Below are 17,304 nucleotides of genomic sequence, written 5' to 3' on the forward strand. Positions count from 1 at the left end.
ATAAAGGAGCTCCCTGTTTTTAGTGACGCTTGCGCTGGCCAGTATAGGAACAATACTAAGTACTTTCCTGTGTGTGGACATTCGTTCTCCAATGCTAAAAAAAGGGAATTTTCAGTAACAAACATCACATCAGCCGACATTCTCGACTTTAAGAGTATTTGGCCACTCTATTGCAAGAAAGCTTGTAAATCAGTAATTACAATAATAAAAAATAAATCACAAAAAGATGGAAGACATCCGGGAAATAATTCAGTATATACCAGACGATAAAAAATATTTCTATGAGAGTAGACTGACATGGCCGACTACTTCATCTGAAATACCTGCAGACGAAGAAAATTGGAAATTATAATTAACCCTTATTGTTTTTTCAAGTGTTAAGAGAATAATTTTAGTCTAACCTACTGCCTATTTTTGTGCCTTCTGCAAATAACATGTTCAATAAATGACTAGTTTCCACAACCAAACTGGTAACTTTAAAGAATGAAATAAATCAAACCTCTTGTTTTTAGGAGTTCTAACTATAAAAAAACACTGAAGTGTATCTAATTATCCTAGAAGACTCATAACATTGTATTTTGTCACATCCAAGTTAAGTACAAAAAAAATGAATAAAAAAGTTAGACAGCTTTTTTCGCTAAAGTTAACTTTCAGGATTCATTTCCTTCTAACTGGTGGCTCATATAAACTAATTAGTGAATCTGGCCCCACCCTAATGCCCTATCGATATTTTGTTCGTTTCAAATTGGATAAAACAAAAGCTATTTTCTCGTTACGTGGTCTGGTTCATTAAGACGACTATGACCGCAACCCGGCATCTGACAATTTCAGACTGACATTCGGCACGGCTATCAAATAATCCCACAACGCGAAATGCGCTGCAAAACCCATTTAAGCTTTTAAGCTTGTTGTTTATGTTCTTGTGACTCGGGTTAGGTTTTTTGTTGCACCGCTAAATTAATTTTTAACAAATTTCCAAAGTAATCTTTATATATCGCTTAAACACGTTGGTGGTTGCTCACTCTACACTTATTACACATTACACTACGACAATGTAACAACAATGTAACAAGACTACCATAGAAGAATATTGGCCACACAGAATTAGCAGAATAAAAGATAGTAAACAAATAGAAGCCTGTTTGTGGACCTTGACCCACCGCACTTGAACTCATTACATAGCCCTAAGAACAGATAGTTTCGCTTACTTTAAATTTTAGCTTATTTATAAAAACACTGTACTTATATTTTGATCGAAAATTAATATAATAAAATGTGATTAATGTAGTCCAATCTAGAATGAATCGGAAATTTTCCTTGCTTGTGTTAAACTGGAGATGACTTATCGAATAATGTTTGTAGACCTTTCTCATGTATCATTTTTTGAAAATATAAAATTCTCTCTGAATTCTCAAAGCAAGAACATTTGCGGTGCTGAAAGAAAAAGTAGTTGTTCGGGTGAGTCTCTTTGATTTAACTATTGGTAAACTAATGATGTTTAAATTTGCACCTTAAGAGTGGATTAGACGATTTTTTGCCGTTTGAATTTATAATGATATATTTATAAAATTCTTTCAATTTATTTTATTAAATTTTATATGTAGAATTGCTTTACAGAAAAACTGTTACACATTACTATTGCATTATTGGAAGGGCCGCGGGTTATATAGTGTTTATTTTCAACAGCTAAGAGCAATACAAAATCCTATAGTTAAAATTATGTTTAAAAGACCGAAATTTTACTCTATTGTTGTATTTGCAGTGATAGTTCATTATTTTTCTTAGCTAGAACTAATATTTACAGAAATCGAGCTATTAATCAACAGAACATAATTTATTTAAAATCAAAATTAATCTGCTTCCCATGTATAAAAGGAAAAATAAAATAATTAAGATGTTAGTATTTACACATCTTCTGGATTGAAGAAACCAAAAGGATCATTGGCGAAACGTCAGCAAATTTGATTATCACGAACCGACGCAGGAGGAATACAGAAAGTTTGTAAATAGTATTAGAGTAGCTTGTGGAAATTTCTTCGAATAATTAAGATATGCTCCAGAGAAGCCAAAATAATTATTTTTGATTGGTTAGCTTTTTTTTTTTTAATTTTAATTAATATTAAATTGTTAAAAATTGTTAATTTAATTAAATTTTGGGTTTGTCATATTCAGGGTGTTTAAACCAAAGTCAAGTAGGTATGATACTGTAACCTATGCTTATACTTTGAAATATCATAGCATTGTTTGAATTTATGAGATTAGTAGTGTTAGTTTACAATATCATATGTGCGCAGAAACAGTGCTCTTCATATTTGAGCTTATTAGGCGCAGGATGCAAATTATCCCGCCGAAAGAGCATTTTTGATCATTAGATTTATTCATTTCAATAACACCAAGTATGTTCTTAACCCATGTTTTCTTTGTTACAAACGCACCAAGAATAAGAATCGAATCCTATGCTATGCGTTAGTTCGGATTAGAAAGTTGATATAAATTGAAACTTGTATTTCAGCTAGACGTTATTGTAGCCGACTTGGACGGCGGTTCGATAAGCATACCCAGTGGTGTAACGGTACCTCTGCTCTCTGATCCATTACTGAGTAACACACAAGAAGCTCTCAGTTTAATTTTGCAACCGGAACTGTGTTTCGCCGATCATGCGTTCCCGCCTTTAGCAATAAGGGCGCCGCAACCGCTGATGTTAGACAAGGAAATAAGAGCCGTGTTCATGCGAATGTTCGCTCAATTGTTGCAGGGCTATCGAAGCTGTTTAACGCTCATTAGGATACACCCGAAGCCCGTAATTACTTTTCATAAAGCTTCGTTTTTAGGTGCGTTTTTTTTTAAATCGTTTTCACTTGCAAATTGTGAAAGTTATTTTTAGGAGAGAAAAATTTGAAAGATTGCGATTTTACGACGCGGGTACTAGATTGTATGTTTTTCACCAGTTTTATATCGGAAAGGGGGCCCCCGTGGCGTCCGTGCGACGTATGGGACGAGTTGTACAATAATCTGCACGACATGTTAAAAAAAGAGCAGCAAGACTCGCGTTTCGTGCTCGCGCACATTCAAGAACTTGCGACTCAGTTGTACACGAATGAGATACCGAATCCCCAGTCGTACGCTCAGAAAATTCCGATACCGCCCGAGGGAGCATTCGCTCGCATACACCAACCCGTGTTACCCACCATAAATGGCGATCTGGTTGAGGCGATTATTAACGAAGGAATGACCAAAAACGATTTGAAGTCCAGGTAAGATTTTCCGCGGAGTTAATGTTGTCAACGTTGATACACTTCAATTTCTTAGGCATGAAAATTACGCAGGTGTTAATCATTCCTTAGAATATAACGTAAATGAATTTATTAATTAACCATAGAGAAACCTGATAAAAACAGAGTTGTAGATTTTCTAGTAAGTATATAAGTGTTCACCATCGTCACCGAACTAATTTTCCCGCGTTAGGGGCGGGAACTTTGAATTGAAATGAAATAATGTCAGAGAAAAGTAATAAAACAGCAAAGTTTCCTAATTAAGGTCGGTTTATTAAAAGAATAACAAATTTAAATAGTACAACATGCAAAATAAAAAGTTCTTTGGAGTTCTTGGAGATTTGTTCGCTTTGATCGTTTATAAGCAATCATAGGACAGAACCGTACCATAACTGTTAAATTGAACTATAACAATAAAGTTTTCCGTCTTTTGTTTTCCTATGTAAATTGTATTGTAATATAGTACTATGGGATGATACCTTTTCTCAGAATTTGCAAAAAAATATCAAATATTCTAAACACAAGTTGTTTGAATGCACTTTTACTTTTAAAATATTATATTGCAATACATATTGTATTTTATTAGACAAGTAACAACTTTCTTAAATGGAACACCCTGTATATGAATACACTTTTGCATTGCTCTGAACTTTCTAGATATATTTGATAAGCTTGCCTTTCTGTTTCTGACATATTTTGTATTATATTCTAAGAGTGACCTTTGTGGATTTAAATGTATCCATCGATTTCTCCAAGTGAAGACCTTTCTTGTCTATATGGGCTTGATTTTCTTATAGAAAGAGATCTACTTTTCTTTAGAACCTGGTATCGTCCCATAATGCACAGGCCTCCCCTGGTATTTGAACTATTGGAAACGAAATACTTATTACAGAAAAAGGAAAAAAACCTTTGGGCATTTTGTTCAACTACAAAATTTTTGTTTTGGAGTTATGGTTTATTTTGCCCAATATGACACAAACTAAACTAAACTAACTAAATTTGATTTTTGCGCTATAGGCACAATGTAACCCGACTGTTCTCATTTAATTTGTCACTCTCTTTTTAGTAGTTTTCTCTATGCAGGGTTGTAATTGTGCTATGGCGTTTTGATTTAATAGGTTATGTATTTAGAAGCAAAAATATATCACCATTTTAACGAAATTAGAAAGCGAATTAAAATAAAAATGTATATAGGATGTCCTACAATTAAAATAAGGTAGTACATATAAATGATGTTTCTTTAATTTAATTGGAGTTTTTATTAATATTACCAAAACAATCAATAAGGTAATATTATTTCGTGACAACTGGAAAGTGTTATCCAGCGAGAGCAAAGGTCAGTGACACAAAAAACAAGGTATTTGATTCTTAAAATTAAATAATAAACAATGATATATAAGTACATTACCAAGACCAAGACCCAGACAGCAGTCTATAATTAGATCTCATATAAAACTGATTGGACCATACAATATTTCTTAGCATATTTTGCATCTTCTAAAAAACCAATTCCAAATTTTCACACCTTCTGACAGACACTATGGTCATTTCCATGACTACATTCCTCTTATAAAGTAATCAAAACGTACTTTTGTCAGCCGTACTATTTGCTATTAAATTTGTAGGTCTTAGTGGTAATTTTTGTTGTCACTTAATTTTTCTTTATTGTTAATATTGTTAAAACTTTTTTTGTTGTTGCATAGTGATGATCTAATTTGGTAAGTTTTGTGTTTATCTGTGGCTAATAATGTTTCATATTCATGGTTCACTTCGAATTTTTTGAATTTGGTTAGTTAGGTGAATAAAAATGAATTAAACGAAATTATAGGCGTGTTGAATTAGAACTTGAAGAACTTGAACATATGTAATAAATGTTTTCGCGCTTCTGTATCACAAATATTCATACCAAAAACAAAAACTTCACAATTTATTTTTCAACTTCACAATTGAATCGGTACATGCAGAAAGAGGACACATATAAAAAAAACTCATTTTTGGTAAATCGATAAATACTGCGGCACCTCACTGATGTATGTGTGTGCCCTGTAGGCTTAATCCGATGCCTCTAAAATACGAAAACAAATTTTGGGACAAACATTAATTTCTGAAAATACTGACATGCGTCCTTTCTGCGTCCTTCTTTAGGTAAACATATTGCCGTTTAACGAAACACCTTAGTCCAAAAGTTGCTATTAAGCGAGATACAGAGTGTCAAAGTTGCAATTGCATTTTTTTTATAAATCCTGAAATAATCTAGCTTTTTGTGCAAAATTTGGCAAATCACGATTTTTGGACATGAGAAATCCATTTTCGGGAATAATGTTTTTTAAATAAAATAATGTTTACAGGTGAAGCAACATTCACATAAGTATGCAAACATAAGTATGTGTTTGATCTAAAAAATCCCTATTTGACAATTGAACGGCATTTGTAACAGGCATTTAAAATAAACGTTTGCTGAAAAATTATTGATACATTACATATTAGGACCCACCTAACTGCCACCAAATTTAAACGCGAGCTGTACCTCAATTTTTTGCAAACTCGATTCGCCGATTGTCTGGGTGAGTTCGAGTTAGTAGAGAATAATGATTTTCACGTAAGATAGCGCACTCTTCGAGACATATTAGAGATTGGCTAAACAATCAATTTCTTTATCGTTGCTCGTAAGAGTCAAACACGTCTAGGAGTCTGAAGTCTAGGAATCTAGATCTCAATCTTGATTTTTGTGTTTGTGGAAATATCAAGCCGCTAGTGTATGAAGAAGTAGTCGATATTTGTGATGAATTATGGTACATAATTGAAACTGCCGCTCAATGGAAATCATTTTGAACATTTATTGCCGAAGAGAATTCTTTTTTTTTATGTAATTCGTTTTAAATTTGTATTTCCATAAAATTGTTTTTAATAATAATAGCACTTTAGCACTTTATTTCCAACAGGTAACATGACCCAATTACAGGAAATACTAAATATAAGTCATCCAATATATATAACAGGGGCCGTAGAAACTAATCTTAAATCTACTAATCTTATAACTAAAAAAAAAGAAAGGAAGAATGATAAAGAAAAGGGTAAGACTTATCGGTACGGATAACCCGACGCCAATCAAAGTTCATCACAATATAAATCGCAGTACAATGATAGTTTGTTGAAGGTAGCACACATTTTGTAAATATGGTTTTGAAAATGGATATTGGATCTGAGTAACTGCGGTAAGAAAGTTGATTGATATCTTCCTTCCAGCGGCGGCACATGAAAGCGTAATTGTTCCAGAAGAAACAGACAATCGACTCTGTAATGAACTAACTTATAGAGAAATGAAACAGATTGCAAGTCTCTGCGCAAGCTCAGAGGCAGTATAGCGAACCTTCTTAGCAGAAGATTGTGATTAACTCCCCCCTCAGGATAGGAACCGTCCTTCCTGAACAGTAGATACTTTAGTAACCTTCTCTGCACACTCTTAATGAACTGAGTGTGGCAGTTATAAATTGGTGACCATATCAGCGAGCCATAGTCAAGCTTGGACCTAACGTAACAGTTAAATGACAATTTAATAGTAGCTGAGCTACAAAAATGCCTGCAATTTCTTATTACAAATTCTAAAATTAGCATTTTAGTTTTCATTGATGTTGAAGTTTTTTTGAGTTTCTCGTAAAAATCTCAAAGTACATAATATTAAAAACGCTGTTAAGTTCTGGACTACTAAATTAGCTCCGTTGTATGAATAATCTAGGTTATTTTGAAATTGATGATATAAAAAATGAAATTTTAAATATTAGGTACTTAAAATTTCAAACCCAAATTTCTCGAAAATGGTGACTCAGGCCGAAATTTAAAAGGTAGAACTCTTTTTTGAAAAAAAGGTGTAAGCAGTGATATATTTGTTAAAAATATGCATACACTAAGGTGCAAAAAAGTTAGAAACTATCAAATGCACGAAAACTACCATACGTAGCGCTCTCTACAATTTACAAAAATCAAAAATGAAATTGCAACTTTGACACCCTCTAAATCGGTTAGTATCAACAAGGTAAGTTTCGTTAAATCCTAATATAAGTAAATTAAATCCTAATATGTTACACCTTCAATTGGACGAGATTCCATTTGGTTTTTCAACGTCCCTTGTCAGATTTTTATAAAATATTAACTGATCCTGTATACCTGTCAGTTGTAACAGAAGATTATGTTGAAGCCTAGTATTCTAAAAAAATAGCTCCAAAGATTTGGACTGGACATGTCGACTCCAGTTTCATTTTTCGCAATTCACCAATGCCATATTTTTAACCGTTATAAAGTTGGTTGCATGCATATTATCCAACATGTCCTCCAAATCGCGCTATACATGTAAAAGATCAATATAGAAGCTCGGCTCAACGTTTCCCACCCGCACCTGCATTTTCTAAAAATATTGTATGCTCATATAATTTTGTGCAACTTTACGAATATTTGACTGGTGAACTACAATAAGAAAATCTATAAGAAATGTTCAAAATGAAGCTTAGTTTTGGTTAGTTGGTTAGAATAGTTTTTTTTTCAAATTTCTTCAAATTCCTAAGCAACCTAGTCTTTGCATGATCAATTGAATCGCACTCGTTTGTTGTAGCTTTCGTGCTCTGTTGCTCTTCCAATGCCAATGAAAGTACAAACTGGCAGCCATGTATTTATTTGCTCAATTTTCAGTTCTTGAATATTGCACATGATGTTTTGTTTTCTTCTCATCTGGCACAATTACGTAATATTTCAGGCTATCTTCGTTAAGGCCTATTCAACCGAGAATAGTTCCTATCGGACCACACATATCGAATTTGCGGGACAACAAACACATGGTCAGCAATTCGGCTAGGCGGTTGGAGGTGATTTGTCTAGGGTTTTTCCACTTTCTCATACCTATTGAAAATCTTTACTGCAGGTTTTGAGGAATTGCGTAAATTGCATCTTCGAAAATAAAATTTCCGACGCCAGGAAAACGTTTCCGGCCGTGTTGCGGGCGCTGCAATCGAAACAAGCCAGATTAGCCTTGTGCAACGAGTTGTCCCAACAAGTCAGTGGCACGAAAGCCATGCTAGAAGATCAGCAATTCGATTTGGTCGTGCGTTTGATGAATTGTGCTTTGCAAGATGATAGTTCGATGGACGAATACGGGGTCGCCGCCGCGTTGTTGCCTTTGGCCACCATATTCTGTAGAAAACTTTGCACCGGAATAATCCAGTTTGCTTACACTTGTATACAGGAACACGCGGTTTGGCATAATCAACAGTTTTGGGAAGCGGCCTTCTATCAGGACGTTCAGAAAGAATTAAAGGCTCTCTACACGTCGAGGGTGGAAAACATCGGTGCGAAATATTCAAGCGAACTGTTGAGTCCTACGTCTTCTCGTGATAAAGACTACATGTGGCATCGGAGGTCCGTGTTGGCTCGCATGCACGAGACTTCGGCACTCGAGATTGCCGCAGAACAAATGAGGTTATGGCACAGTATCGACCCGGAAAAGCAAAAGGAGCTGGTAACCTGCGAGGAGAACACCATGTACAGTCAGGCCATACATTACGCCAATAGAATGGTTTATTTGCTCATACCGTTAGACGTGGGAAACAAGGCTAGTAAACAGGAAATTTTCGATGACGAACGAGCCAGCAACAGTATAGCGAACAGGTAAGAAAATTGAAGGCTATGTGATGTTTGTGGCAAGCAGAATCGAAGATCTCATTGTCCGAAAGTGGCCAATAGTATGGCGATGCCACTTTATCTTTTTTTTTTAAGTTTATTATTTCTGTTTTCTTTCTTTGTGGCATTTAACAATGTTGAAAAAGTTGTCTATATACGAGGGTCACTTGAGAAGTCTCCGACTCAGAAATAATAATATTAATAATAATATATTTACCAAATAAACACATAATAATCTACAGTTATACTACTTTTTTATAATACTGCAAATATAAAACAAAAAAACCCACTAAAGAAATCTCTTGAGCGTGGGCAGCGTTAATTAATACATTATATTTTTAACGAACTTTTAATATAGTTAATTGAGTACCATCAATGATCAATGATAGGATTAACTAACAAAGTTTGGCTTAAGTTCCAATAGAGATAAGCAGTATAATAAAGTCATGAGTTAAATGAATTATTTAAACAATAAATTAATTGCAGTGGCAGCGGCTGCCGTGCATGTTGCTTTGTTTAAATATGTTCCGATTCCGATTAATTATTTATTGTTAATTAAGTATTGCGATTTAAGAGTTCATATTTGGTATAATATGTTTTCATATATAAACACACATTTTAGCAAAATAAAAAAATGGGCAAATTCTCTATTCGTGTGGATGTAAAATGGTTGGCTAGTTCATTTAGTTAGCTAGTAACTTTTTTTTGAAACTGCATACAAAAATATTTTAATTTTAATTAACCTCAATCCTCAATTAAAATTAAATCAGTTTTCCTTTTATGCGTCTGTTTTACTTTAGGACTAAGCGTTACGGTTACATGTGCGACTGAAGCGCCGCCTTCTAATTATCCGTGAAAGTATGTGTTATTTAATTTATTTTGTAGTGTTGCTGAAAGTGATAGTGTAGATGCAGAATCTGGTTTTGAGGATCAAGATCCAAGCGAAACTGGCAGCACCGTCATTCGTATAGTATCCCGATTCATAGATCGCGTTTGTAATGAGGGTGGTGTGACGAGAGAGCACATCCGTAATCTGCACCAAATGATCCCCGGAGTAGTGCACATGCACATAGAAACACTCGAAGGTGTTTATAGGGAGTCAAAGAGGAGACCACCAATTCAGAAGCCCAAGATTTTGACCCCAAACGTGTTAATAGGGGAGGAATTGATAATGGACGGTCTGAGGGTGTATTTGTTACCTGATGGTAGAGAAGAAACGATAACAGGGTTATTGGGAGGTCCGCCATTGCTACCTGCAGAAGGAGCAATATTCCTTACCAATTATAGGATTATTTTTAAAGGAATGCCGTGTGATTCGTTTGGTAAGTGTGATTTAGTGACACTGCAAATAAATGTAAATGAAATAAATTGTAGATCTGTAAGTATGAGGTTTTTTAGATAATATAAAACACACTTGATATACTTACATTATTGAAAATATTTTTTGATATACTCTTGTTCTGTAGATCGCAAACTGTAAATAATCACCTCTTGTTGTGTAGTACACCGTTCTCTAAAGTCGTTGACGTGTTAGAAGTATATGGAGAATGGAAAAAGATAGGCATTCAAGAATCAGATTGCAGCCATTGGATCTATATTTTGGTACCATGGCAACATTGGCTCATCTATTTGAACCATACATCAACTTTATTTATTTAAATGGAATGCCCTATTTATTATTACATTTTTAGATTTTATGAAAAATTCTTTCTATGTAACACAACGTTGTAGCTCTCTCGAGGTGTTATGTTTAAAAAAAATATTATTTATTATTTTGTTATTTATTATTACATTATTGCGAGAGATAGAATTACAAGCTTACAAAATATAAAATTTTAAAAGCTAAGAATAATATAGAGAGGCCAGACCTTACCTTAAGTTAATATAATAATATGTCAGTAACAGTCATGAAAAAAAATTTAAGTCGGTTAATTTGTTGTATAATCGGAGGGTACGAGAGATGAATGAGCGATAAGCATATTTAATTCTATGGAACTTCTGGTGAAATGTTTGTGTAGCACGAGTGGAGTTTGGATGGAACATGTAGACCAATCCTCGTTAACGAAGGGCAGTCGATTGTAGAGTGCATCAGTGTCTGAATTAATTTTAAGTCCCTCTGTTTCCTTTGACAGGCAGACAAGGCAAATGTTATCGATGTAGACTGAAAAATTTTAGTTGGAATTTAACAGCACACCCAAATCCCTGATCTGATCAACGGAACCCAATGCGCTACTATTAATGCAATGCACGAAATCTCTAGCCTTACAGAATCTTATAACCATATACTGAAGTACATTAAGTTCCATCTATCCAGGCCTTCTTGGAGTGCTAAATAGTAATTTTGAGTGGTTGACTATGCTTAAACTATGGTGAAGATATTGAATAGTAGGGGGCCCCTGGGGGACGCCTGATGAGACTAAGATTTAGGAAGATGAAATGTTCATCGTCTGCAGCGCAATAAAGTACCGGACACACCCAAGAACTCGAGTTTCTTAATCAACAACTCATGGTGTGCTCTGTCAAACGCCTTGGAGATGTCGGTATATATTACTGTTATATTATATCTAAAAATATAATAATGTATACTAGGCTATTCCATTTTAAAAAAGGAAATGCTGCAACGATTCAATTAAAAAAAAAAAATTGAAAGACTCCGTTAATTAAGAAAGTATATAAAAATATAATATTTGCTGCATCGCTGGAATTATAGATACATTGGTGAATAGTTAATTCCTATTGCTTCATAGTACTAAGAATGCGCCCTCATTTTAACGTTGGGGAAATTAATTATGTTGAGCACTCTTTGCCATAAAAGTTCTTAAAAACGTCAAATACTAATGACATTAATTATATGTGTTATTTTTGGTTAGCTTGTGAACAAGTAGTGGTCAGATCCTTTCCGGTCACATCTTTAACAAAAGAAAAGAAAGTAACGGTTCAGTATTTAGCGCATTTGGATCAGTGGCTGCAGGAAGGACTGCAGCTTCGCTCCTGCACGTTTCAATTAATGAAACTGGCTTTCGACGAGGAAGTAACCGCGGAAAATATCGATAACTTAAGGAAACTTATCCACAAAGTGCGCCATCCGCCCAACTTCTGGCATTATTTCGCCTTCGCCGGACAAGTCGTGGTAAATGAAACGCCGCTGCACAAGAGCAAGGAGAAGAACGCCACCTTGAGGGGCTTCGCCAAGAAGACTCTACTAAAGACCGCGAGAAAGGTTGGAGTCAAGCAAAAATCTTCGTCCAAGAGACAGAAATATGTGCTTCCAAATATGAGTATTAACAGCAGCAACAAGTATATGACATCGCCGGGTAGGATGGGTCTACCTGTTAACGACTACGGTAACGACGACGACATGTCGGTCGACGACTTTGAGCCTAGCGCGTTGCCCGCCACACCCACTCAAACCGACGCGAAAACTTTGGAACGGATGGTGGAAAGGAGCTACGTGAAGGATTGGCAGAGGCTAGGGATTTGCTCTCCTATTAACAATAAAGCCGGCCAGGATCAGTTTCGATTAACTTCGATCAATTCTATTTACACAGTGTGCAGAAGGTGATTATTGCTTACGTCTAACGCACGCGCGTTGCTACAACAGTTTATTTTGTAGTTATCCGGCTTTGTTGGTAGTTCCCGTTTCCGTTAACGACGATAGTATAAGAAGATTCTGCCGGTGTTACCGGCAAAGTCGAATACCCTGCATAACCTGGAGACACGGTCGTAGCAAGGCTTTGCTTCTGCGCGGTGCCGGTCATCACGGCAAAAGTGTGATGGGAATGTTGAAAAGTCACCCGGCTCCGAACACGTCCACGGAAATGACCTCCTCTTCCGAACAGGAAAAGTATTTGTCGGCTTTGGTCGCGGCCACGCCCATTTTTTCGCAGAGGCCCGGATGGGATATGTCCGATAGTTGCTTGAGCATCGATTCTTTGCTGTTAGCTACCGAGGATCCCCTGGCGTGTGCTACCCTCACACCCGAAGTAGCGCGAAAATCGAATCCTTTTAATAAAGCGATCGGTACTTTGGGGTAAGCAAACTTTTATTAACGAGACCTTTATTACTTTTGTCACAAAATGTTTTGGTTAGTTTTAATGAACATTTTAAAAGATTCCTAATTATTTAATTTTGATATTGTTATGAAGGTGTTAGTAGAAAATATATTGTTTTTAATGTAGCATCCTACTAATCAACAAGGTTTGAAATAAATCTTGATGAGTAGTATGGATTCATCAACACATGAGACGGGCTTATGAAAAAATTAATCAAGCAAAAACTTTAAATGATACGATATTCCTACTTGCAAAGGTAGTAAATTTCTCTCAAGTAGTAATCACTGTTAGGAGATTATTGTCTTTTTCTTATTCAAGACGAAATTAATTATTTGAATCCGATGTATGGAGGCCAAGGAATATCACTTCATTTTTTAGAAGTATTTTCTCCCTATTCGTCTTTTAAATCTTTCTAGATGTAAAATAAAAGTTTCCTTGAATTCTTTATAATAAAAGTACTTAAATTTATGATATTGTTATATTTTTGTCTTAGATCAACATTTTTAATTTAGTTTTTCTCGGGTTTTATTGGCATTGCGCTAAAGTGTAATATACTAGGGTGTGTAATAAAAAACAGATTTAGGTACTCACCCGGACACCCGGTATTAATCTTTACTCCGTTCAGAATAATCCTCCAGCACTGACCAGATGTAACGCTAGACCAACTTAAAAAAACAACACACAAATTCAAACCACATGGTACCACATCCATGATGATACTGGTAAAATGTAACAAATCCGGATTTTTCTATTGATAACTATTAAACAATTAAGTTTACATTTAAAGTATTAAATATTTTGTAAAAAGGTAATTTTGAAATGTTTTTATTGAAACACAAAATTTTTCGCTGGATTTTCCAAAATAACTGGATAACTCTATAATGGTATCCATGTGTCGTTATTCATGTTTAGTTTAAAATTTACAAATACATGTAGATATTTTTGGTAATGTAATGCTAATTTAAATTAAAAATTGAAAAACTTACTGCTTTGTCTGTCGGGAACGGATAAAAATGTTTAAATACTAAATTAAAATTATTTATTCTAGTGTCTTTCCGAGACACTCCGGTGGCAAGGGTCCAAAAAATTTCGGTAGATGGGGTTCATTGAAAGACAGGAGGCAATCATCTCAAGCCTCTTTGGCGGCACAACAAAATCGTACTACGATGAGGCATTCGACCGATATGGACAGTGCAGCCGACGGAGTCCATACCTTGCAACGAGCGGCATTGTATATTCTGGGTGAAAAGGCTCATATGAAGGGCATAAAAATCGAATCTGCGCCAAAGGCGGAATTTATTCCAGTCGAATATTATGATGTCAGACATACGAAGGCAGCATTTAAAAAGCTTATGAGGGCGTGCATTCCAAGTTCTCAGAATGTCGAACCAGAGCATAGTTTTCATAAGTATGTGCATCTTTTTTTATATTTTCGGGAATCAAATATAAAAAATGTTTCTAAAGATTGATGTTAAGTCAAAAACATTAATATTCATTAGAATGCAAAATTGTATTGTATTACTCTAGTAAGAAAATATTGTATTGTATCTTTTGATTGAGATGATTAAAGAAATAGACTGTTTTAGGGTCGGTAGATCAAATATTTTTTATCTGCATATGTAAAGGATATTTATCAGATAATTTGATCCTTCCTCATAAAATATGAGGTGCATATTATTATATTGTTATCTGCTGAAACTTGGGCGTTGTTAATGGTTGGCACTATTTTTTTTTTGAAGCTAAGTAGGTCCTAAAGCTGCTTGAACAAGTTTTATAAGCTAGCAAGCTGATTTTTTTAAGCAATTTTAAAAAATCTAGAGGGAATTCCGTTCATCGATACTTTATTTATATAGTCGAATCATACTTAACAGTTCACCGTAATTGTTAAATGTTATTATTTTTTATTATTTCGTATCATAAACATCTTCCATTAAATTTTTCCAATAAGAGATAGTGGTATCTCTACAAACCTGATTTATCCTAAATTGTTACATCAGCTATCTTTTAGTTTTTTTTTTTCATACTTCATTGTAAAAATCACACTTTGCCAAGTGAAATTTAAATAGTGCGATGCTTGCGTAAATTGAAGATAGGAAGATATCAAAGCTAAACAGCAACGAATTGGTGTTCCGGTTTGTTCTAATATTTTTTGCTTCGAATATCTTTGCAGATTGATTGAAAATTCGGAATGGCTTCAGCAAATTCAAAACATAATGCAACTGTCTGGCGCCGTGGTCGATCTTTTGGATCTTCAAGGTTCCTCGGTAGCAATATGCCTCGAGGACGGCTGGGATATAACCGCGCAAGTGTCCTCTATCGCGCAACTTTGTTTGGATCCCCACTACCGAACCATAGAAGGTTTTCGGGTACTCGTGGAGAAAGAATGGATCGGATTTGGTCATCGATTCAGTCACCGAAGCAATCTCAGTGCAAATTCTCAGGCAAGCGGTTTCGCACCAACATTCCAGCAGTTTTTAGACGTCGTTCATCAAATTCAAAAACAATACCCTATGGCGTTCGAATTCAATGATTACTATTTGAGATTTCTGGCGTACCATTCGGTTTCATGCAGATTTAGAACGTTTTTGTTTGATTGCGAGTTTGAGCGGGTTGAAAGCGGAGTGGCGGCTGTCGAAGACAAAAGAGGCTCGCTGACGTCACACCATAAAAGCGTCGATACGACCTCGGACGACGAAAACATCTATCCTGGAGGACGACTGTGCGGAACGACGTCCGGAACCAATCTGGGACAAAGCGTGTTCGATTACATTGAAAAGCAACATGCTAGGAATCCCCTCTTCTTCAATTTTATGTACACGCCCGACATTGAACATCCTGTTTTGAGACCTCAGAGCCATCTTCCGTGTCTGGAAATTTGGAATTACTATTTAGATGAAGATTTACATCATGGGCCGAGCTACGACTTAGAAATTATCCAGATGGATATGCAACAGGAGGAGGAAGCGGAAGCCGCTGATGGTATATCTACTAAATCAATGAGGAAGATTGTTACTTTGGGGTAAGTGTTTTAAATATTGTGTTTATATTTTAGTTTTCACAGATTTCTTTTTTGTTGGAAAAGAGTAATTGGGGTTGGTCATGTGGTTTGGTTGGTTAGGAAAATCGAAAAGTAACTTGTCATTGGAAAACATTTGTGAATACTATAAAATTTCTCTAAATTCTTGGGGTATCTTTTGGTTTGTTTCCATATTAGAAACTTGTTTGGGATATTCTGTGAGTTCAACATTTCCTAACAGTTTGGCAACTGTCAGGGCAGTTTGAGGTTAATCCTCCAGCAAATTGTTATACTCAAGCGCGATACAACCTTTATATATGATTATAAATATTTTCTTTGTAAAAGTAAGAAAATAAAGCACGGTTTTCCAGAATATGAATTCCACATGTGGAATTTTTTTTACAAGAAAGAAGAAGGCCTAAGAACCAGGGTCTTTTGAAGGACATTGTGTCTCAGTTTAATGCAAATGAATATATGCAAGAAGAACTAATCAAAAACTAACCGATTTGATGGATTTTGTAAAAAACATTATCTTACTCATGATGTAGCTTATTCTTACTGATGGTAGTATCATACCCTGACGGATCAGCAATGTATTATGAAACACCCTGTATATGTAAGGCGATTGATGTGTGATATTGCGACACAGAATATCTGTGATATTTTGACAGAACATCAAAGCAAGGTAATAAAGTACAACATTTCTCTTTGATGCGCCGCGGAGATGATAATGATTGTTACGATGTAGACTGTATTTTTGATTGGTCAGTCTCAAAACGACTAAGAGAAAGTTGAAAAAAATGATTGTCAATCAAATTACACAATAATCGGGTGGCTGTAATCGACTTACCCAGGGTTTTCTTCATCTTCCCTGGTGTTGCAAAACTCCTAAACTCCTTATGTGTAGTGGTGGCGAATTCATCCATAAATTTGGCGATGTTGCGATGTGAGTTTATGAAAATAACTCAGTATCAAAAATAAAACAAATATGCGAACGACTAGCGGCTTCGTTGAGATACAGAAGCCAACTGCAGACAACTTGTTGAACTCCGACTGGAATCCTACACGCTTGTTGAACTCCGACTGAAATCCTGCATCCGACTGGAATCCTGCAGACGTTTCGCCAAAATCTCACTTGGCATCTTCAATGCTCGCGCTCCGAAAACACTTCGAACACTGGGAGGTTATCGGCGGTGCGTGCGGTATTTATACCCTGCGCCGGAGATGATAATGGTGCTGCTTGTGCGGGAGGGGAGGTGGCTCCGCCCCCCGAATTGTCGCGTAGTTAATTTCACCC

The 17,304-nt window shown here is 35.6% G+C and overlaps 1 protein-coding gene across 2 annotated transcripts in view; it reads left to right on the forward strand.

Moving 5' to 3' along the window:
- Positions 1–17,304, forward strand: part of LOC132704354 (myotubularin-related protein 13) — a 31,116-nt gene that overhangs the window by 5,223 nt on the left and 8,589 nt on the right. The window contains exons 7-16 of one of the 2 annotated variants that reach the window (XM_060674301.1): positions 2,513–2,831; positions 2,885–3,254; positions 4,976–4,990; positions 8,020–8,128; positions 8,185–8,927; positions 9,825–10,261; positions 11,810–12,497; positions 12,553–12,969; positions 14,040–14,399; positions 15,162–16,010. In XM_060674301.1, the coding sequence (XP_060530284.1) occupies positions 2,513–2,831; positions 2,885–3,254; positions 4,976–4,990; positions 8,020–8,128; positions 8,185–8,927; positions 9,825–10,261; positions 11,810–12,497; positions 12,553–12,969; positions 14,040–14,399; positions 15,162–16,010 (4,307 nt within the window). The remainder of the gene's footprint in view (positions 1–2,512; positions 2,832–2,884; positions 3,255–4,975; positions 4,991–8,019; positions 8,129–8,184; positions 8,928–9,824; positions 10,262–11,809; positions 12,498–12,552; positions 12,970–14,039; positions 14,400–15,161; positions 16,011–17,304) is intronic. The other variant, XM_060674302.1, reaches the window with a different exon arrangement.

The sequence above is a fragment of the Cylas formicarius genome, unplaced genomic scaffold (assembly GCF_029955315.1).
Source record: "Cylas formicarius isolate icCylForm1 unplaced genomic scaffold, icCylForm1.1 PGA_scaffold_7__23_contigs__length_41026272, whole genome shotgun sequence".
In the NCBI taxonomy this organism is placed as follows: Eukaryota; Metazoa; Arthropoda; class Insecta; order Coleoptera; family Brentidae; genus Cylas; species Cylas formicarius.